We start from the raw sequence: 23,870 nt of genomic DNA on the forward strand, positions 1-23,870 counted from the left end.
AAGAGAAAGGAACAAAAAGAGGCCCTACAGACCATCTCTTAGACGGTGGAGTTTTTAGGTCTCCAGCTGAGAAAAGATAGACTATTTCCTCCCACCCCATGCCTCCCAAACATCGTTCTGTTGACTCAAAATCATGGAGTTAGAGAAATTTGGTATGAATGTGGGAGTGGATAGCAATGAAAGAGTGAGAGGAGGGAAGAAATACTTTGTCAAGTGTTTACTGAGATAGAATATGATATATTCATCAGTGATCTGTTCTAAGAGAAGCTGAACAGCTTTTTCTCATTTAGAAAAAAACAAAGGCCGGGTGCGGTGGCTCAAGCCTATAGTCCCAGCACTTTGGGAAGCTGAGGTGGGTAGATCCCTTGAGGTCAGGAGTTCAAGACCAGCCTGGACAACATGGTAAAACCCCATCTCTGCTAAAAATGCAAAAAGTAGCCGGGCGTGGTGGCATGTGCTTATAATCTCAGCTACTCAGGAGGCAGAGGTGGGAGAATCGCTCGAACCCGGGAAGCAGAGGTTGCAGTGAGCTTAGATCTCGCCTGGGCGACAGAGTGAGACTCCATCTCAAAAAAAAAAAAAAAAAAAAAAAGGGAAGAAACAAAACAAAACTGCCTTTTACTTTAAAATTATTTGCTAGAGGAAAATGTCTGAACATCTTACATTGGAGCAGTGGCACAGATATTACATAACAGGGTATGGATGGGAAATCCTACAGTTTTTATTCACAACAGATGAATGGAACTTATGGCTAAGGACAGTAGAATGTTTGTTCCCTTTGGTTACTATCTGCTAAAGCTAGGTCCTGATTCTAAAGTGGAGGTCAGATGAGTTGAAATGTCAGTGGAACTCTGTGGTTTCTTCCTGGTTTTTCTTGGCTTATCTTTTCACTGACTGGCATCCTCTCTGATCTTTGCCATTTGTACCCCCAACCAAAGCTGAATCACTGATTTGTCATTTTCTCTCTAGGAGGTCCTGTAAAGTATGTCTTTTTTTCCTTCTTGTTCAGTTTATTAATGATGCCCTCTCTTGCCAAGTATAGTACACTAATGTTTATTGGCCCAAGATGTCAATATATAGTCTGTGGTTTCTACAGCAATGATAACTTTTTATAGTTCTTTTCCTCTTTCCCTGTTTTCAAAGTCAGATCTCAATTTAGTTATTAAGGCTAAGCAAAAAATCTCATCCTTACAACATTGTGAATAGAAAGGCCCTCATACTGGAAAACTGAACCTGGAAACTTTCACAAAAGCCTATTTGGAATTAAGTTGTATTTGCCTGGCTATTGTGCACATTCACATAAGTGATGTTAAGAGAGAGCCCACTTTGCCACCCACTGCCTTGACACCCCTACAACCCACCCACTTTGAATTGTCTGAGAAGTTTGCTTGTTTGAATTGTCTGGAAGTAAGAAAACTGGGGGGTGGGGAAGGGTGCTCTGGCTGCTCTGCTGCAGTTTGCCTGAAGAACCTGGGCCAGTGACTTAATCTTTCTGAACTTCAGAGACCTCAGATAAGACTATTCCTAAGACTTCTTTAGATATTAACATTATTTAGCCTAAAAATGAATAGGCACAAATGTATTTAGTTCTGTCAGATAGTTATGTCCACTGCATTAAAAGAATGCAGTAAGAGAATTGGTTTTCCAGTTGAAATGATTTAGGAGCAAGCACTGCCGCTGCCCTTACTTGATTCGTGGAAGACCATGTACTGTTGGAGATTTTGGATTTGCGTTTGTTTTTTAGTCTTCGGTTTGTTTTTGTTTTTGTTTTGCTTTGCTTTGTTTTAATAAAGGAGAAATGATATGAGAATATACTCAGGAATAATACACATTAGGTGCTCAAGCATTTGCATGATGTATATGGCATCATGTCTTTATCCTGTGGTCATCTTATGAAATGACATGGTCACTTCCTAAAACCTAGTGAAAGATTGGTTTTCCATTTGGGGGAATGGGTCTTTCCCCTGACTCTTGCTGGTTCTACTCAGTCTACCCAGATAAGCTGGTTGTACATGCCTATTTCATTCTAGTATCTGCCTTCTTACCTCATGGCACTTCTCTTTCCTCCCTAGTCTCTACCTCATTTCCAAAACTAGTGTCTTGATGGCGCTGACATGAGATCTTGGGTTTATAGTGCTCGTTTCCTTAAAAAAACAAAAAAAATTAAGTGAGGAACTCTAGACCTTAAATAAATGGTCCTGCTAGGAAAGACTCACGTGTGTGCCCTGGGACTTGTCTTTATTGACACTTACGAGACTAAAGCATTGCCATCCACACCCAGCAGGTCCAGTCTCTGTTATACATCCTTTTTCCTTGCCAGACCTACTCTTTCTCCCTGACCTCCTTGTGCTGCACCCTGCTTGGCTGCTGAATCCCTCCTGCTTTAACTAGAGTCTGGATTTGATATCTTATCCACTTAGGTCTCAAATGTCTGCGACTTGTGACTTTGAGAGTTTAATTGCAAGTCCTTATTCTTTCTGGCCAGTTTTGTCTTATTACTCATAATCCATTAAAACTTGCTCTGGAAACTTTCACAAAAGCCTATTTGGAATTAAGTTGTATTTGCCTGGCTATTGTGCACATTCACATAAGTGATTGATGTTAAGAGAGAGCCCACTTTGCCGCCCACTGCCTTGACACCCCTACAACCCACCCACTTTGAATTGTCTAAGAAGTTTGCTGGCACCACCAAGAATCTACCCGGTTTCAGTTTCCACATATTTTGCTTGACCTGGTTTCAACAGTTGAAGCTAAAGGCCAAGCTAAAGTTTTTCTAGTATCTGAAGAATGTTTCATCATGGATAAAGCTGGAAGAATAGTTTGTCTTGTTTTTTCAAATACCATGTCTCTGACTCTTTTAGTTCTTTATGTGCTCAGAGGAAAAGATGGTTTATGTCCTGGCCACAATTAAATTTTGGATCTGCTAGAGCTCATGGAGCGCCGGGAAGTTCCCTTGTAGCCAAAGGCCGATTTTCAAGTTGTTGGAGTTGCTATGTATACCATAAACCACCACCTTAGTATTATCTGGATTCTGCATTTTCCCCATGATCCTCTGGACTGAGTGCCCCTCTTTCCCACTGGTCATGAAAGTCTTGTCCCAATTACAGGGGGCTCAGATCCTGTTCTAATAGATCCTTATCCACTCCTGCAAGAGCAGCAATGCAAGAGACAGTTTGGCAAAAGTGTGTCATAAAAACGAAAGACACCAGCAGGGAGGTATACAATACCTAGTCCATTGACCTAAAACAGTTGAGGATGCAACATTTTTTGTGTGACTTAGTTTTGTAGTTTACAGCCCAGGCCCCTAGAAAAGCCTAGAAAGAAAGATGGCCTCCTTCACTCTGAGGATTCAGTCTACTACAAGTACACCTTCTGGCTGGGCGCAGTGTCTGTGTAACAGAGGGCACTGTCTCTTTTTCTTTTTTAGCAGATCCAACCAGCTATGCCACAGGGCATATTTGCTGAGCTATGGCCGAGGAGTCTCCAACAAGAACCATGAGGGAGAACAACTTTCACCTTTACTTGGCATTGCTCTTACATCCTGGAAGGACCTAAGATGCCTTTGCAGGGTGCTAGGACTTGGCACCCTCCATCATATCAAGGCTGTGGAGCACGGTACTGGGGTCGTTAAAAGGCACCATGGAGAACTTGTTTTATTGCTCTTGGCTTTCCAGCCCCATGTTTGAAAAGCTGTCTGGTGCACTGCTAAACTTTCGTATGGGTCAGAGGGCTGTGGCAGCAGCCACTACCAGCTCCTTCCCTGCTGACCTGAAAATTTTTTCTCTGGACTGGATTCCAAAGCTTTTCCTGTCTTGTGATCACATTTTTGTCCTCATTTTTGTCATTGTATTCACTATAATGCCCTTTGTGTCCATACACAGATGGTCTGCATGCCCTCAAGCTTACAAAACTTGGTTAGATCATATTGTCCATACCCTTTTGGAATTCAAAGTTTACATTCTAATTTTGTATTGTTTTTCACTCTCACTCCCAGACTGATATCTTGATGGAGAAGGTGGACCAGAGATTCAAGCCTGCTTTCTAGAACCCTAACAAGGTTACTGAATTCTCTCCACTACAAGTTCAGTTACAGATTCAGGCCTTCTTCTACAGACATTCTGATAGACTATGATCTAAGAAGGGTCATCTTGTGCCTGAAGGGAAGACACCTCCAGATAGTTTTATGTCCTGACTTGGAAAGCATTTACCAGCCACCTTATAGCTATACTCTGTCTCCAAAGTATCAGGGACCATATACCCCTAGAAACTTCAAAAGAAAGTATAAAGCTACACTCTTAATGTTACAGTGGTTGAGCCCTAACGTTTTTCCACTGTCCTAGATCGTAAAGTTCCTGTTCTTGAGAAAGGATGTTTTCCTACCTTCCCTTTGTAGATGCTTGTTTCAGTGTGTGGCCCCATGGTCCCTGTCATTCCCAAGGTGTTCTTTCTACCATGAAACCAAGCACCATAGCACTGAAACATTTAATTGTACTTGCTTATTCAATACTGTGAGTTTGGTAGAAGCAAGGGCTTTCTCTTCCTCACTATTTTGTCTTTGAGTTTCAGAATCATGCCTGGCACTCTCTGGGCACTCAGATGTTTGCTGAATACATAATTATAGAAATGCAAGTAGGAGCTGTGCCGTTGGCCTTTCTTTGCCTTCTCCTTTAGCACTCTGACTAGACCTGGGTCTCCAGCCTCTTCTCACCCACCTTCTTCCCATGTTCCTTCTAAACAACATGGTAGTTTTGCCCAGACTGACTAACATGATCCTTGTTCACCTGCTGATTACAAAAGATTGGAGATAAAATAATCATTACTGTATCTCATTTTACTGAAGGCCCAGAGAGATAAAGTAAATTGCCTAAGATTATACAGCCAATCCACTCCATAACATTCCATTTCCCCTGCTTCACCCACTAAGCTGGCTATCTACTCATTTTATTTCTGATCATCACCCTTTCCACAGGTCCTTTCATATCAGCCTTCCAAACTTTGGGAAGAGGCTATAGTCTGGACTTTAGCCCATATTAAGCTTGTAGATTTTTCTGTCCCATCTCTTGTGTGGAATTAGGCTTTTTCTTGGTGCTTAGCAGTTTGGCTATACTGAGATAATACTTTATTAAATACCTACGATTGCTACACCATTCTGGTTCTTTGGTAGATTTACATCTTTGGTTGAATGTAGCCAGGAAACCTTATCTAGAAATCTCTTTCCAGTCTTGACCACACCTGGGGCAAGCATCTGGAGCCAATGCTAATAGTATTTCTCAGTTCTTTCTGGGGAGTAACCATGTGTTCAATCCATCCGTACTTCTACCACCACTACATTATCTGATGACGTAACTGTATCCAGTACAGGTAGTTGTTTCTCCCAAGTTATCACTTCTCATTCTTAAGTAAAAATAATTTCCCAAGGCAGAAGGATCTTTCAGGCATAAGCATCTAGTCCTCCACTGCCTGAAACTTTTGCCCTAGGCTTTTATTTCCTTCCCATACTGAAGGTACTGATTTGGCCTTGTCTGTTTCAAGAACAGTGACTAGTGCATGATTAAAGTAACCCAGCCAGTCTTTGATGGTTGCTGTAGCACAGAGGATTAGGTAATTTGGAAAACACACTACTGTGACCACCAAGGAAATAGTAATAAGGTCCCAACTAGTTTAGTGGAGTGCAAAAGGAATGAATATAAGGTATAGTGCTAAGTAATTTGCTTTGGTTTTTTGTGGTAAGTTAAGAAGAGTTGGGGTCAAAATTAGCACAACTGTAGGGTCTGGGTGGCTAGGAGAATGTTAAAATACCATTTGCAAAAACAGAAAGACACAGGGAACAAGCAGGTTTAGCCAAGGCTAGCGGGTGGGAGGACAAATTCAGTATGAGACATAATAGATCGGAAGTTCCACTGAACATCCATGTCATATTTATTAGGCAATCAGAAGTATGGGGCTAGAGGTCAGGAAAGAACTCTAGAACAGAACTTTAGAAAATTTCCCATACTGACTTGGTTTTGAAGTCACAGCATTGTTATATATATGTGGAGTAAGAGATGGAGATGGACAGAGCCTTTATTGGATATATGCCCATTTAAAGATGGGAAGTGGGGAGAGGACTAGCTTCAAGAGGTTAAAGTTTGGGCATTTATGCCTTTTAAACAGGATTGAAAGTGAGAGGTAGGGCAGAGTAAAGATGTGAGAATGTTATAGAATGGTAATTTTTGGATCAAGGTAGAAGGGCTTTGAGCTTGAAGTACCCAACCTTGACAAGAGTAAAGAAAACAGCAAAAGCATGGAGACCTTTCGTCAAAAGTGGGAAGTTGCAATGTGTGTCCCCAAAATAAAACAAGGTCCCTACGAAGATGAGGTGGGCACAGAGTGGCTGCGAGCATGAGGGAGGCAGGAAGAATTTGAAGTAAGAGGTAGCTACTGTAGGGAATATGGGCATCTCCAGGGGGTTACAAGGCTGGTCACCAGCAGTGAGGGTGCTGCTGAGGTGGAATAGCTTACACGGAAAGAACAGCCATATTTGGTGGTTTTTCTAGAGCAACATCAGCAGTTGGGATCTGGAGCAGGAGTAATGAGTGGTGGGAGGACAGTGAAAAAGGGAATCTGTCTTCTGAGTGTCTGAGCAGGACATCCATGCCAGGGGGGAAAGGTATAAAAGAGTCACAAAGAGTAGGTAGACTGAGAAAGGGAGGAGTTTAGGGTGAGGTGACAATGAAGACAGAGTGGTTGTGCATATCGGTAAGAATGGAATTAGGTTTGGTCTGGGGTGAGGAGTAGATCAATATGTAAATGTTTTGGAAACTAAAACACCAGATAAAAATTACCATTCCTAACCTACAGCTAAAATGTGGTTCCCTGTTCCTTTTTTTTTTTTTTTTTTTTTTTTGAGACGGAGTCTCGCTCTGTCGCCCAGGCTGGGGTGCAGTGGCCGGATCTCAGATCACTGCAAGCTCCGCCTCCCAGGTTTATGCCATTCTCCTGCCTCAGCCTCCCGAGTAGCTGGGACTACAGGCGCCCGCCACCTCGCCTGGCTAGTTTTTTGTATTTTTTAGTAGAGACGGGGTTTCACCGTGTTAGCCAGGATGGTCTCGATCTCCTGACCTCGTGATCCGCCCGTCTCGGCCTCCCAAAGTGCTGGGATTACAGGCTTGAGCCACCGCGCCCAGCCCCCTGTTCTTAATAGATGATATTTTCCCTGATCATTTTTAATTTCAACAATATTTTCTTCCCTTCCTGTTTGAGCTGAAACATCCTGAGGTTTCCTACTCTCTCATATTCTAAGGTCAGCCTTCTGAATCCTCTCATTTTAGTCTAGGTCAGTGATCTTCAACCTTGGCTGTGTACTGGACTCACCTGAGGAGATTAAAAAAAAAAAAAAAAATTTAGGTGCCCAGCCCTGACCCTGGAGAATCTAATTTAATTGGTCTGCTGTATGTCCTGGACATAAGGATTAAAAAAAAAAAAAAAAAAAAATCTCCCCAGGTAATTCTTCTATAAGGCCAACCACGGTTAAGATCTATTGGTCTAGGTATTCTCCCAGGTAAGAGTAATGACTCCCATTAATGAGTTGCCCATATTGGGAACTACCTGGTGAGTACAAGAGGACTGCTTTAAACCAGGGCTATATTACAAGTGTGGCTGAGCATATGGAGTCTGGAGTCACATGCCTGGGTACGTATCTCAGCTCTGTGATTACAGGAAAGCTCTGTGTTATCTAGAGTAATGCCTTCAGAAGAGTGAGGGTTAAATTGGGTAATATAACATGCTTAGCACAATGCTTGGCACATAGAAGAACTCAACAAATGTGTTTGTTAGTATTTGTGTTGTGATGTCATGAGTACTTTATCCTAATACGAAAGGCTGTTTTTCAGTAGGCCCACACAAGTCAAATTCAGTTTCCTTCACACACTATTTTGTATCTAGACATTGTTTGATGAAGGAAAATTGCAGGTTATCTTAATTTTAAGTTGAAACAATAAAGCTTCATGATTATAGTGATTATATGTAGCAGCACTTAGTGCTATGGTGAAAGATGGCAAGGGTTACTTTTCTAAAAGTTTCAGTCGGTTGGTAAGAAAGTAGCCACAAGGTGGCTCTGTCAGAAGCCCAGATTTCATTTCATGAGGGCTGAGCATGGACTGTGATTTCTTTAGAACCTCACTGGAAGGAACCTGCCCAATGAGAGTTCATTTATTTCTTTTCCTTTTTCTCAAGATTGTTTACACAACACCTCTGCGGTACTTACACGGTTTAATTTTTGTTTTAAATGTCTTTAAAAATAAACATAACCTGCCCCTTACACCTGTCATTCAGCCTGGCAGGTCCTTAGTGGGCTAGACCTACCTTTCTGATGAGCTGCCTGCCACCACCGCAAGATGATTGTTCGAGAGGTAAACACTCTTGCCAAAAACAACATTAAACTTTTAATGGATGTTAAGATACTTGCGTTTACAAGCAGTGAAGTTTGTCACCTTCATGTTGTTATTTATGCAGCATTAACCTTTTTCTCCAGATCATTGAGACTGAAAATATGATGGACCGAATTGTGACTGGCTTGTCTGAGTCTAGTGTCAAGGTGCGGTTAGCTGCCGTCAGGTATGAGCTTTAAATGGTCTGAATAAAAACCTTTTGCCATGTATTTAACCTGTTTCCTTTCTGGTCCTTCACTGAGTAAACGCAGACTACAAATGTTCCTCAAAAATCTGCTCTGGTGAATTCATAGAGTGTATAACATTGTCTAACAGAGAACCTAGCCTCCAAACCCCATGAAGTGGTCTGATGTAGTTCACTTAACAATGTAGCTATGCTTGAAGTGTATATTAGTCATTGTAAAATGCCAGCCAGTTTGTTTGAAAAGTAGAAGTTTTAGTTTCTGGTGAAGCTAATTTTGATTATTCTTTGTAGATGTTTGCACAGTTTATCCAGATCTGTGCAGCAGCTTCGAACCAGTTTCCAGGATCACGCTGTATGGAAACCTTTAATGAAGGTAAGAAGAAAGGGTCAGCCAGTAACAACCATACCCACAGACCCTAGAGTGAGCCGAGCCAGCTAACACTACACCCTGGTCTAGGAGCATGTCTGATTTTTGTGTAGAGCATTTTGAACACTTATCTCCTCAAATCTGATGTTCTAAGCATCTACAAATGCTTCATGTGTGAGGGGGAACTACAGGCCTGATTTTCTTTTTTTTTTTTTTTTGAGATGGAGTCTCGCTCTGTCACCCGGGCTGGAGTGCAGTGGCCGGATCTCAGCTCACTGCAAGCTCCGCCTCCCAGGTTTACACCATTCTCCTGCCTCAGCCTCCCGAGTAGCTGGGACTACAGGCGCCCGCCACCTCGCCTGGCTAGTTTTTTGTATTTTTTAGTAGAGACGGGGTTTCACGGTGTTAGCCAGGATGGTCTCGATCTCCTGACCTCGTGATCCGCCCGTCTCGGCCTCCCAAAGTGCTGGGATTACAGGCTTGAGCCACTGCGCCTGGCCTTTTTTTTTTTTTTTTTTTTTGAGGTGTAGTCTAGGTCTGTCACCCAGGCTGGAGTGCAGTGGCACGATCTTGGCTCACTGCAACCTCCACCTCCCTGGTTCAAGCGATTCTCCTGCCTCAGCCTCTCAAGTAGCTGGGACTACAGGCACGCACCACCACACTGGGCTAATTTTTGTATTTTTAGTAGAGACGGGGTTTCACCATACTGGTCAGGCTGGTCTTGAGCTCCTGACCACATGATCTGCCCACCTTGGCCTCCCAAAGTGCTGGGATTACAGGCATGAACCACTGCGCCCAGGGAGGTCTGATTTTCTTTTATTAACTAAGCTTTAGTTATTCATCTGATCTCCCTATTTGTTTAATATTACACCTTAACCTTATATTCAAAATTATCCTTGTAATTTTTGGTTCTGAAAAGCAAAAGAATCTGCCATTTACAGAGATGAAGTGTTCTTAGTCTTTTGGCAATCCCTGGATTTTTGTTTGTTTGTTTGTTTGTTTTTAAATAGACACAGGGTCTCACTGTGTCACACAGGCTAGAATACAATGGCTCAATCATGGCTCACTGCAGTCTTGTGCCCCCCGGCCCAAGTGATTCTCCCACCTTGGCCTCCCAAGTAACTGGGACTACAGGCATATGCCACTATGCCTGGCTAATTTTTTTGATTTTTTTGAGACAAGGTCTCGCTAAGTTGCCCAGGCTGGTCTTGAACTCCTGAGCTCAAGTGATCCTGCCTTGGCCTCCCAAAGTGTTGGTTAGGATTACAGGTATAAACCACCATGCCTGGCTCCTGGATAGTTTTTAACATAACATTTTTGGTGTTAGGTCTTCTCTTCAGGCCCCTTTTGTCCCCACAAAAAAGGGTTCAGGGCAAATGAATCTGAATCAAGACTTAGAACATGCATCAAGTGGCTGCTAGTAATGTTATCTCCCTGATATATTACAAAACCATAGGTCTGCTTGGTCTTTGGTCTATCATTTTTTTTCTTAAGTGATCATATGCCTTGCATTTAGTCAACTTAATTTTTTAGAGTTTTGTTTTGTTTTTGCATACCTACTATATACTAAGCAAAGCCTTCAAATACAATGAGCTACCAAAAACATTTTACCACAGTTCTCTTACTCTTGGCTTAAAGCTTTAGGTTCAGGGGGCGGGGGCATCAATGTGGCAGAAATAGGCAAGAGACCATTCAGGCAGGAAGAATATAAAGTGGGCTTTGAAAGCAAGAGGAAAACAGGAGGATTTTCTGGGGTGCAGAATAGCATGAGGAGAAACATTGTGTATGGTATGTGTAGGGAACAGCAAGTATACCTTTATGACTCTAGTGGAGGAGTGGGGTATCATGAGACATACCAGTGGACAGGAAAGGACGAAGTGGAAGAGTTAGACCAATGCCAGTGGCCTTGGGAATTGACATGCCAAGTGGTTCTTCCATTGGGGAGGTTCATCTAATGACAGAGTGTATGATTTACATGTTAAGGTTGTGGAATAAAGCAGTAGGAGTGGCTTAGGGAAGACCATATGAACCCTGGAGATACTTCAGTGGAAAGAATGATAGACTGGGTGTATGATTCACTACTCAGGAACTGTCAGGGGGACACCAAGAGTTTTCTAGTCTAAACAAGTGTCACAATACAGTCTTATGAGGCCTAGCAGAACAGTACATTTCTTTAACAACTTCTTTTCAGTGGGCCTGCCTAAGCAGCATGTAACATTGAACTTGACCCATTTTCATCCATTGGCACATCTTCCTGAGTTTCACACTTTTTCACCCTATTAGACATGTCATCTCTTCTGAATACTCCTCATTCTCTGATATCCTTTTGCTTCCTGAACCTCATTAAGAGCCCCAAATCTCAGAATGGTTATTTACCTACACCCTACTCTCCAGCTACAATATCAGTGCCTTTCTGTGCTTGGGACACACTTGCTCATGGAGTGTGTCAGCTCCTACTAGCAACAGTTTTTTCAGGTCTACCATCCCTTATCCAAAACCGTTGGGGCCAGATTTGATATTTCTGGATTTTGTAAGGCTGTCCTCAGTTAAGTGGTATTTTCTTTTACTATTCCCACTCTTTATTATTCTTAGATTGCACCTTTTTCATAGCAGCTTGATCTTGATTTATTGATTATCCATTCAGGAATTTTTAAGTGCTCTTCTGCTTCCCCAAATAACTACCTTTTCATCCAGAGCCATTTTCCCTGCTTGCTCAGCTCAGTAGCCCTCTGTCATACAAATCAGAAATGGAGTAACATGGTTTCTCTTTAGTTCTTTCTGTGAAAAGGTCTGATGAGCATTCTAGAAGGGTTTATATACTTGGGTACATGTGGATATAATTACTCTCAAATTACAATATTGCTGTATGTTTAAATTATAATATTAAAAGCTTGGAGGTAAACAAATGATTTACTTCAGATACTTTTTGGTCTCTAGTCCAGAGGCTGTTTGCATAGCTGTTGATTTTTCCCATTTGCTTTTCCATGTTTTTAACAGTTGGTTAACAAACTGCAAGAAGGTAGACATTTGGTTTTAATTTAAAAAATTATTTGTGACTATGTTTTGTTCCTATTTTGGTGAAATTGTTTTGTCAGTGTTAGATGTCAACTTCTGAATTTCACAGGTCATACCTTACACTGCACCAGGTAAGTGGTTTTTAAGTTTATAGGATCTCTTCTGCTTTAGTTTATCATTAGATGTTATCTAATTTGAATGTTATCTAATAAAACTTGATAAAAACAAATTTCTATAAACAGTAACATTTAAAAAATGAATTATATCAACCAAAGGAACTTTTTAAAGACTTGATAGGCATTGACTTATTTCACCAGTGTTTCTAAGTAGTATAGTTTTGGAAAATGATTATTTCTCTTAATCTAAAAACAATTATCGAGCACCCATTTTGTGCAGTGTCACTGGGTTGCTACAGGCCAGTATAAATTAGACCATAGATACATAGATTATTTCTTCAGGAAGCTTAACTCTATTAAAAGAAGGGGAGATTGGCATAACTGCACAAATAATTTGAATAGGTTGATGGTCATGAGGATCCTAAGGGAGGTCACAAACCATGGCAATGGGACCCCAGAGGAGGATAGAATGACTTCTGACTGAAAGGACTGGGATGACTTTAAATCTTAGGTAGGAGTGTACCTGAGAGATATGGGAAGGGCAAGGCAAGGAAAGAGTGAATGGGGCCTTAGGGAAGTTGTGACAGACACAGAGCTCAGCATGCATAGTATATGAGATTTGATTTGATCTTTATCAATGAACAGTCCATAGGAGAGTTAAAACACAATAGGAGAGCTGCTTCTACTTTATAATTCATGCTTTTTCTTAACTTGAGAATTTCAGACTTGGTTTAGCCATGGAAAGCAGATAATATATTTAACTGTTTGAAATTTTTTGTGATTACCCATTTCTGGTTTGTGTAACTAGAACCCCTAATACTCCTTTTGAGATCCTAAGCCTGAGCCTGATCTGATCCCAGATGTAGAGGATTTAGTTGAAGTGATTATTGCATATAAATGGTGGTATTTATGAAGCCTTGTCTCTTAGAATCTAGAAAGAACAGGTTCTAGAAATAGCTAATAGCAACAAACATTTATCATCATGCTGTGTTGCCTTCTAGTTCAGTGAAAGTCCATGGAAGTTAGTTTACTGTATACCTATTATGTGCCTGATAGCATCAAAAATTATGGTACTAAATTACCATTTTCAAAGCCTTACTTATATAGTCATTATTATGTGCCAGTTACTATTCTAAAACCTTTTTATATATTTATTCTCATAACAATCCTGTGAAGCAGATACCATTTTATAGTTGAGGAATTCATGTACCTATTTAGTTGTTGAGCCCAAATTTGTATCCAAACAGTCTGTTTTTCATTTCCCTGCTGCAGTACTTCCCTTATTATTCACTATATCATGTTTAATCCTAAATAGTTCTATCAAGGAGGTCTTATTTTCCTCAGTTTATAGATGAAGAAATACAGACTTAGGCTAGTTAGTGGAGGTGTCCGATTGGAACTAGGTCTGTGTGATTCCTTTTATGTAAACCAGTCTCCTACACTGTCCTACCTGTGCAGTAGTAGCTTGCTTAATCCGTCAGTGCTTTTGGTCAAACAAGCCCTTCTAAGGACGAATCAGAAAGTCAGGCTGTAGGGCCATTCTGTGGACTCATAAGGGGCTTGACTGATGGAGTAGAGTGAGCTAACTTACTCCAGAACAGTCCCTTGGCCTTCAAGCATTTCACATATGTCTGTCTCCTCCCTGCAAGAGCCTCCAGTGAGGCTGCAGCTTCTCCAGGCAAAACAGATTTGAGGGCCTTAGTCAGTCATAATTATAGCACTAGGAAAAGTTTGACACAGTATCAAGTGGATTCTTCCTGTCTCTCCAATATGAAGAATCAGGCTGAAAGATAATTGTTCTTGTTTTTATTTATATTTTATATCTCATATTTTATATCTCATTTTATATCTCATCTTCATCATTCCAAATCATTAATAGTATCCTTTTTTAATTCCATAGGTTTTACAAAATGCACCAGATGAAATCCTAGTGGTAGCATCTTCCATGCTATGTAATCTTCTTCTTGAATTTTCTCCAAGCAAAGAGGTTAGTATTGATTTTCTTTTCCTAGACTTTGCCCAGTCCAGCTAGAGCTTACTCGGATACTTTTTATAGTAGTTGACATTGAAATTTGTGGGTTGGGTTTAAAAAGTATTTCTGAATTGTTTGATTGCATAGGGGCGGGGGTGTGCAAATAAATCATTCATTTTAAAATGTGATTATCATTTCCCATTATTCTTTTTATTCTATCTAGCATATTCAGCTTATTTAAAAGATATTACAGCTTAAAGTCAATCTAAACTGCCTGAATGTAAGAAATAATTTTTCTTACAAATAGTAAACTATTCTCAGGCTATCTGTACTAAAGAATAAATTAAGACTAAATTTTGTAAACCAGGATTATAAGTCATTTCAAGGAGATAACTGCTGTCATTGGAAAATCATCTTTTGATGTTTAATGTTAATGGTAGTTATTTGGGGAGGGGTTGGATGGGGGTTCCCTTCTGCATTTTATAAAATACTGGAGCATGTATTCTTTTTTTAATAGGAAAAACTAAAATACACTTTAATGAAGAAGAGGAAAACCTTATAAAATTAGTTTTATTATGTCATAATACCCCTGATCTGCCCAATCATGAACTCAGGTTTATTGTGCATTTAGTAGTCCCATTTGTGTTGAATTTATTTTCTGCATTATAACACTTGTAGGCGTTGACTATAATTAAGAAAAGTAATATTAACAAGATGGAGGTTCTGGCCAAGCATGGTGGTTCATGCCTATAATCCCAGCACTTTGAGAGGCCAAGGCGGGCAGAACACTTGAGGTCAGGAGTTTGAGACCAGCCTAGCCAACATGGTGAAACCCCATCTCTGCTAAAAGTACAAAAATTAGCTGGGGGTGGTGGCACGTGCTTGTAATCCCAGCTACTCGGGAGACTGAGGCAGGAGAATCGCTTGAACCCAGGAGGCAGAGGTTGCAGTGAGCTGAGATCGTGCCACTGCACTGCAGCCTGGGCAAAAGAGGGAGACTCTATCTAAAAAACAAAACAGAAAAACAAGATGGAGGTTCAGAAATAGTTATTCAACAAGCAGGAATCTTGGAACAAACAGGGCAAGACTGGTAGTTACTCTGATGGAAGAGAAAGGCGAAATAGTACACCAGAGCTTCCATCAGTTCTCTGCCCTGTAGATGGGGTCTTGGCCTGATGATAACCCAGTCACAGCTTGTGTACCACCATTAACCATCCTTACCTGCTCTTATATTGCTCCAGAGCTTCCTTCAGGATATTTGGGGTCTGGTTAGGAAATAGGTAGATGAGCTCAGGCAAAGGATCACTAATATGATTTTTTTATATTGAAAAATTAACTTCCAGCCTGGGCAAATAGGAAGACCTTGTCTCTACTAAAAATTTAAAAATCAACCAGGCGTGGCACACACACCTGTAGTTCTAGCTACTCGAGAGGCCGAGATAGGAGAATTGTTTGAGCCTGGGAATTTGAGGTTGCAGTGATCTATGATCATGCCACTGCACTCCAGGCTGGGCTTCAGAGTGAGACCGTCTCAAAGAATTAAAATTTAAAAAAAAAAAAACTAGATTCTGAGCCAAAGTGGGGCAGGAAAATGCTGTAAGAGCATTTTTTTGTGCCAATTGACAAAATTAGAGTATGGGCTATAGATTTGATTAAAGTATTATTTTAATTTAATATTACCTTTCCTAAATTTGGTAACTGTACTGTGGTTATCTAAGATAATATCCTTGTTTTTAGGAAATATACACTGAAATATTAAGCATAAAAGGGGCACGATGTATGCATCCTACTTTCACATGGTTCAGAAAAGATAGATAATGTGGATTAGGTACATAGTAAGAGAGAGATGATAAATTAATGATGGCAAATGTTAAAAACTGGCAGATCTGGGAAAATAATATCTGAGAGTTCCTTGTATTTTTGCTACTTTATAAGTTTGAATTTATTTCAAAATAAGTTTTTAAAATATCATAATTTGTACAGTTGAGAAATGTATACCCCTTTTTCTGGGTATATAGATCTGAATTGCTTCTGACGTTTCTATAATCCTCTTGACAAGTGGCCTTTAAGCATTCATTGGTGATGGTAAATCTTAATCCTCTGAGGTTTGAGTATTTTTTAGAAATTACCAAAAATTCATGTCCGGTCAAGTATCATAAATAAAGTTAAGTAGTTAGACTAAAGCATGGTATTTTAGGTGTAAAATGTGGCATGACTATAAAAGTACAGGACTGTTTTGCTTGTATAATTGATAAGTAGTCCTGAAAATATCCTAAAAGATAACTTCTACGCATGTTTGGAATAAGACTGACAGCTTGGAAGGATTTGGTTGTCTAAGTTCCTTTATATTTCTTTCCTTTACCAACCATATTACTTCATGGTTAGAGTTTGTAAGCAGTGCACAAGATATACACATAAAGCAGAAAGTGACAGAGTCTCAGAGAATGATGAGAGTGGGGAGTTAGGTAATGGGATCATAAGGGTCTGTGTGAAATGTAGACATAACTAGGATGTCTCCTGAATCCTCCAGGACTACAAGGATAAAAGGAAATGATAGAATGGTTTGGTTTTGTTTTCTTTTTTTTTTTTTTTTTTTTTTTTTTTTTTTTTTTTTTGGCTATTTGGATTTATAAGAAAATAGTTGTCTTTGCCTTTCTCAAGGTGATTTTTATGGCTACATCACTCCCTGCTTTGCAAAAGTTGCCTGGAATTGAGTAAGAGTGGGGAAGAAATCATAGACAAAGTGCCAAGGTATATGCACGTTTAGTTTGCAAACCGGACTTTAAAGCTGTGACTTTTTTTTTTTCCTGTCCAATGGCAGCCAATTTTGGAATCAGGAGCCGTAGAGCTACTTTGTGGATTAACTCAGAGTGAAAATCCCGCTTTACGAGTGAATGGAATTTGGGCTTTAATGGTATGTTTCACTTTTGTATATATCATAACTTATAAAAGGAATTAGAGCTATTGTCTAAGTTAGAACATAATGTGTTATTTGAAATATCTGGAATTTTCTTTTTCAAAAATCTTGCTATTTTGTTCTAGTTTTCTAATGACTAGGACCTAGAAGACAGATTAACTGTAAGCAAGTTATGCCTCAGTTCTCTTATTTATTATTAAGAAAAGTGAACAGATGTTGAAACTTAGCTAATTCTGGGAAAATAAATTTTCCTCATCATGAACACATTATATTTTTGTGTAGCACCACCTACTTTACAAAGCACTTTCATATCTCCTTTGCTCTTCAGAACAACTTTATGCTATCAGCCAGGGAGTTCTTACCATACTTTATAGATGAAGTAGACTAAGGCACAGAATGATTATTTTATTTTTTATTGGCAAATAAAAATTACATATGTTTATAATGTACAACATGATGTTTTGAAAGATAAATAGATTGTGTGATGGCTAATTTGAGCTAATTAACATATGTATTACCTCACATATTTTACCATTTTTTGCAGAATGATTAACTTGTCCAAGGTAATAAAATTGGTGCATAAATACTTAATAAAATTTTTAACACTTTCTAGTGAATAATTTATATTCTAAAACTTTATGAGATTAGAGAACCATTTCTCCTTAAGATTATTAAAATTTTCTTGAAATTGAAAGTAGAGTAATCCTAAATTGATTTTTAAAACATATACTATTTACAATTTAATTGCTCTGTACCAGACACTAAGCTGGGCGTTTTATATTTATCTCTAATTTTTATTTTAAGATATATTGGTATATATTCACCTTACAAATGGGAAACTCAGACTTAGGGAGGGTAAGTGAATTGTGAAGGTGAAGTCCTCACAGCTAATAATGGAAATGGGTTCAGAACCTTTTCCAAACCTGTATTCTTCTCTCTGTTCCATGCTATATCTGCTGTGTTTTTATACAGACTTCAGGGTAGAATTAATTATCTTCTAAGAAAGCAGCAAATCTGTAGTTTCACAGTTATTTTTTTCCTGAACTTTGCACAGCTTTTAGCCCTTCTCTTTCTTGAAACTCCTTCCCAGGACTTACTTTCTTTATACTCCCTTTCTACCTAGCTTCCTTTTCAACCTCTTCACTGGGAACATACCCCAAGTTTCAGTTTCTGGTTTCCACTTCTTATTACATCAGTTTCAGGGACTTCATCTCATATCATGGTTTCAACTTCCCCTAATAGGTTAGTTTGAAATCTACAGATGTAACTGTTACCTATTTCCCAGATCTATCACTTAAATGGTGTATGGAACTTCATTTGAGAATTCTGTGACATGCACAACTTTAATGTTGGAAACTGAACTTATTCCACTCCTCAAATCTGTACAAACTATCTTATGCTCATCAGTCTCCATATTACCAGCTTCTGTATTCTTTATCTGCAAAATATAAAACCTTAGAATCATCTCTGACCTGGGTCTCTTGATACAGAGAGAGTATTCTTTTTGCTCTGCCATGCTGCCTCACATTATTATATAACTTGATCGCTAATGTCTTAGCTCTTTAATTAAAATAAGTTCCTGGAGGGCAACAACCACATATTATGTCTCTAGTTTACAAGATTTTTTTTTTTTTTTTTTTTTTTTTTGATATAGCGTCTCACTCAGTTGCCCAGGCTGGAGTGTAGTGGCATGATCTCAGCTCACTGCAACCTCTGCCTCCTGGGTTCAAGCGATTCTTGTGCCTCAGCCTCCCGAGTAGTTGGGATTATAGGCGTGTGCCACCACACCTGGCTATACAAGAGATTTTTGTATCAAAAGTTGATTTGTAAGTTGTTATTTGGAATTTACCATGGTTTTTGTTTTCTTCAGACATTAATAGCTTAGGATTAAGCTGGGCTAACCCATGATACAAATTAGAGAAAAAGTAGCAAAATAGCTACTGGCCACCCGGGATTACTGGTTGCTCAGACACACCTCCTACCCTCTGGAGAGCTTCCTGTGTGATATAGCCCAGCCATGCCAACACCTACCATAGTATTGTGAACACAATAGATGTTTTCATGCCAGTAAAGTTAAGAAAACCCAGTGCTTATTTTCTTCTGTGAGTACTTTGAAATCATTCTCAAAAGGCATGGCACAGTATAATCATTAATAGTCATTTCGTGTACAGCAGGCAACTTGATAACCATAAAGATATTCTCAAAAGTGATAAATGAGTTTTGTATTTATTTGAGAAATTTTAAGACGTTCAAATGCATGTACCTAAAAGTGGTCATATTTCTCATGTAAAAGTGTATCTAAGAGTAACAGTTACCTTTCTCTTGACAGACAGAAATATAGGTAATTAACAAGAATCAGGAAAATAGAGTGACTTATCCTTAAAGATTTTCTGCAGATTCTGTTTGTACTTGGAAAATTATCAGAGTTTGGCCGAGCCTTGTGGCTCACACCTGTAATCTCAGCACTTTGGAAGGCCAAAACGAGTGGATCACGAGGTCAGGAGTTCAAGACCAGCCTGGCCAACTTGGTGAAACCCTGTCTCTACTAAAGATATAAAAATTAGCTGGACGTGGTGGCTCACGCCTATACTCCCAGCTACTCAGGAGGCTGAGGCAGGAGAATTGCTTGAACCCAGGAGGCAGAGGTTGCAGTGGGCCAATATCATGCCACTGCACTCCAGCCTGGGCAACAGAGCAAGACTCTGTCTCAAAAAAATTTAAAAAAAAAAGAAAATTATCAGAGTTACTATTAAAATATAATTTAATAAAGTAAATGTAGACATGATTCTTGCAACTTCTTTAATCCTTTCAGAATATGGCATTTCAGGCTGAACAAAAAATAAAAGCAGATATTTTACGAAGCTTGAGTACTGAACAGCTATTCCGGTTATTATCAGATTCAGATTTGAATGTGCTGATGAAGACATTGGGACTTCTTAGAAATCTCCTCTCTACTCGTCCTGTAAGTAAAATCACCCAGGCTTCCAAATTAGCTAGCCCTGCATATGCATTGCAAGACATTGCTCTCTCTCTCTGCTCTCATTAACATCTGCCCATGAGTGTGATTCAAATGCTGCCCCCTTCCAAAGAAACAAGGAGTTGATGTCTAGACCTGTCACTTTCATAGGTGTTCTGGGAGCTGCTTCACCATATCGCCCCCTATTCTACACTCCTACACTGCTTATTCTGTCTCCCTCTAATCCCTGGAACAGAGGAAGACATGATCAGCGCCTACGCCTACCTTGATTTGTTACTTTTTTCTTACCTAGTATGCTGTCTAGGATGAATTTTCTCATCTGCCTAAATCACTTATCTCTGGGGCCTCTGCTTCTTTCCTGTTAGAGAATTCTCAGAGCCATTCCATAGACCACCATCTCCCTGCCCACATTTACAGGATTGACCTCTGCAGATGCCAGTGTAGAAAGCAGTGGATACATGTCAGAGTAGGAGAGACGGAGCCTTGCTGGTGGGATCCCTCTCAGTGTTCTCTAATGTTCCCCCAAGAAACAATGCAGGTGGCCTTCAGGTAGATGAGGAAATACGGGTGGTTCCCTTCTCTGTGCCCCACTTGTCTTTTTAAGTTGTCATTATGCATTTATGCTCCAAGATAGTATTAGGAAATCTACACTGTATTTTCCATGTCTCTGGCTTCCCCCATTACCCAAGTCCATTTTTTATGCTTCCTTTTTTTTTTTTTTTTTTTTTTTGTTTTGAGACAGAGTCTCGCTCTTTCCCCCAAGCTGGAGTGCAATGGCGCAGTCTCGGCTTGTTGCAACCTCCACCTCTCAGGTTCAAGTGATTCTTCTGCCTCAGTCTCCTGAGTAGCTGGGATTACAGGCGTGTACCACTATGCCCAGCTAATTTTTGTATTTTTAGTAGAGACGGGGTTTTGCCGTGTTGGCCAGGCTGGTCTCAAACTCCTGACCTCAGGTGATCAGCCCACCTCAGCCCCCCAAAGTGCTGGGAAAGGCGTGAGCCCACTGCACCTGGCCTTTGCTTCCTTTTTCTTTAATGTATTTGGGTTTGAGGACCCCCAATGATTGTACTTTCATATTCTGTCAGGTCAACTTTATGTATGTATGTATGTGTAATGTGTATATACGTGTGTGTGTGTGTGTATGACATATTTGAAGGCAAACTGCAGCTTCAAAATATAATAAACACTGTTCTTTGGCATGTAGTTCTATATGCTATAGTGTTCTGCATGAAGCAGTTGTGAATCATATTGGTTTTAACTTTTAGAAGCCTTCTATTCATCCTATGGTCTTTGTTTCTTTGATAATTATGGATTTCCCATTGTTTTACAGCATATAGATAAAATAATGAGTACTCATGGAAAGCAAATTATGCAAGCCGTCACTCTTATTCTAGAAGGGGAACATAACATTGAGGTCAAAGAGCAGGTACGTTGTTCCTTTTTCTTGGGGAATATTTTCTGAATGTGAGCACAAAGGAAGTTCTTAGGAGTCTCCTGAAATATTTAAATCTGCAGAAGACAGAGTGCTGAGACGGGAGATGCTCTAGAGATAGGAAGAAATATCTTCCACCATCCCTTAAACTCTCTTTAAGACTACTTCTTCCTGAAATAGAGGAAAACATGACCAGCGTCTACAGTTTTGCCCTCTGTGTCATTCACTGTGCACACTGTCCCTGTTTCTACAGGAGCAGCCACCTTTCATCATCCTGGAATGAATCCTTTTTCCAGGATCACTATTTCTAGCCCTCTCTGCCGCCATGCTCTGAACTCAGAATTCCTGCAACTCACTGATAAAATAATTCCTTATCCTGGAGGTAGTTTTCATTTCTTTTCTCTTAGGCATCTTGTTCCTCATCCCATAACCCTACTTCTGTTAAGTTTCAGGAGGGCAAGTTAAGGGTAGGCATTAAAGTACAAAGCTGTGCATTTATCAAGACAGTTGGGAATTATATTGTTTTATTTTCTGGGATTTACTATGGGAGTTTTAATGTATATATTTTATTTTGCTGTAAAAACAAAGGTCCCGCAAACTTAAGATTTGAACACAGGACCAGAGGTACTGGTAATCTTCAGTTTTTTGACGTAGGTGTTGGCTACATGGTTGTGTTCCCTTTCAAAATTCATTAAGCTGTAGACATACATGTATGTCTTTCTGAAAGAAACTTGCCCAAGGTCATCAGTAGAGAGTTGGACCCAGAGAGTCTAACTTCAGGGGCTGTGCTTCTCATTTTCTGTATTCTTGAGTTAAAGTAATTCAGCCAGCCTTGTAAGAACAGTCCAGGAAGGAAGAGTTGTAGGTCTTAGAAGCTGCAATTGAATTTGTGAGCAAAAAGATGGTAGATTTGATAAAGTGGTTTTAAGACAGATACATTACATGATATCTCTTAAAATGTTTTTTAAAAACTGTGTTTTGGTGAAAAAATTTAACACAGTGAAAGTATAATCTCATAAGCATCACTAAAATTAGCTGAAGTGAAATCCATTACTGAAATACAACAATGAAGAAAATACATCGTTCAAAATAAACCATTGTACTTTGAGAGGATAGGAATGAATTTTGTATATAAAGACAACTTACCTGGATAGAATTTCAGTGACTTGAAAAGCAAAGCAAGACAGAAAGGTGAGGCAAGATTTAAATTAGGGCAAAATGAAAGACCAACAACAATATTGTTTTTGCAGGACACAACGGAACTCTGTCATACAGATTTTGGAAATGATCTGGAAGTAGGCGAGTATGGGAGGCTAAACAGTCAGCTGACTAGCTGGAGGTTTAATGCTTCTCAAAAGCATCTGACAAATTATTTTTTTGACTGACGTACAATTGACATACAGTAAGCTACACATATTTAAAGTATACGGTGTGATCAGTTTTGACATGTGCATGCACCTATGAAACTGTCACCACAGACAAGATAGTAAAACATAGGTATCACTGCCCTTAAATTGGGAACAAGACAAGTATGTCCATTTGTACCACTCCTGTTCAACATTGTGCTGGAATTCCTACCAAGCACAAGAAGGCAAGAAAAAGAAAGAAAAGATATACAGATTGGAAAGGACAGTATGAATGCCTATATAGAAAATGCCATGGACTCACCAAAAAACCTAGAATTAATAAATGAGTTAAGCAAGGTCACAAGATAGAAAAGTCAGTTGTATTTTTATTTACCAGCAGTGAATAATTGGATATTGGGATATTAAACAGTACCATTTGCAGTAGCTTAGAAAAAAAAATGAAATTCTATGTATAAATCTCACAAGGATCTGTATACTGAAAAATATAAAAACACTGATAATGAAAGAAATTCAAGACCCAAATAAATGGAGAGATATACCATGCTAAAATGTCAGTTCTCCCCAAGTTGATTTATAGATTCAACACAGTCCCAATCAAAATCCCAGCATGATTGTTTATAAATATTACTATAGATACAAATATCTAAAATATGTGCCTTTACATATAGATTTTAAAACTTTATGAAAAGGCAAAGGAACTAAAAAGCCCAAACAGTTTGGAAGAAAAAACAGGAACAATTGGAGGATTCACAATACCTTATTTCAAGACTTAACTATAAAAGTACAGTAGTAATGAAGACAGTATGCTCTTAGCAAAAAAAAGATAGCACATGTCGATCAATGGAACAGATTAGAGAGTCCAGAAATAGACCCACACATATATGGCCGGCAGATTATTGACAAAGGTACAAAGGCAACTTGGTGGAGAAAGAATGGTCTTTTCAAGAAAAGATGCTATACAAGTGCCAAAAAAAAAATTAACTTTGAACTATACCAGACACTTCAGATAAAAATTTACTGATAGGCATAACATAAAAGGTAAACTATAAAACTTACAGAAAAAAATGTAGGAGAAAATCTTTGAGAGATTAGGC

General features: G+C 39.4%; 2 protein-coding genes across 9 annotated transcripts in view; both read left to right on the forward strand.

Annotated features, from left to right (window-relative positions):
- Positions 1-23,870, forward strand: part of MRAS (muscle RAS oncogene homolog) — a 325,869-nt gene that overhangs the window by 174,924 nt on the left and 127,075 nt on the right. The window lies entirely within an intron of this gene.
- Positions 1-23,870, forward strand: part of ARMC8 (armadillo repeat containing 8) — a 112,948-nt gene that overhangs the window by 67,550 nt on the left and 21,528 nt on the right. For all 8 annotated transcript variants that reach the window (XM_050779695.1, XM_050779693.1, XM_050779696.1 and 5 more), the window contains 6 exons: positions 8,513-8,595; positions 8,905-8,986; positions 14,012-14,098; positions 16,905-16,997; positions 19,813-19,962; positions 21,308-21,403. In XM_050779695.1, the coding sequence (XP_050635652.1) occupies positions 8,513-8,595; positions 8,905-8,986; positions 14,012-14,098; positions 16,905-16,997; positions 19,813-19,962; positions 21,308-21,403 (591 nt within the window). The remainder of the gene's footprint in view (positions 1-8,512; positions 8,596-8,904; positions 8,987-14,011; positions 14,099-16,904; positions 16,998-19,812; positions 19,963-21,307; positions 21,404-23,870) is intronic.

The sequence above is a fragment of the Macaca thibetana genome, chromosome 2 (genome assembly GCF_024542745.1).
Source record: "Macaca thibetana thibetana isolate TM-01 chromosome 2, ASM2454274v1, whole genome shotgun sequence".
Classification (NCBI taxonomy): domain Eukaryota; kingdom Metazoa; phylum Chordata; class Mammalia; order Primates; family Cercopithecidae; genus Macaca; species Macaca thibetana.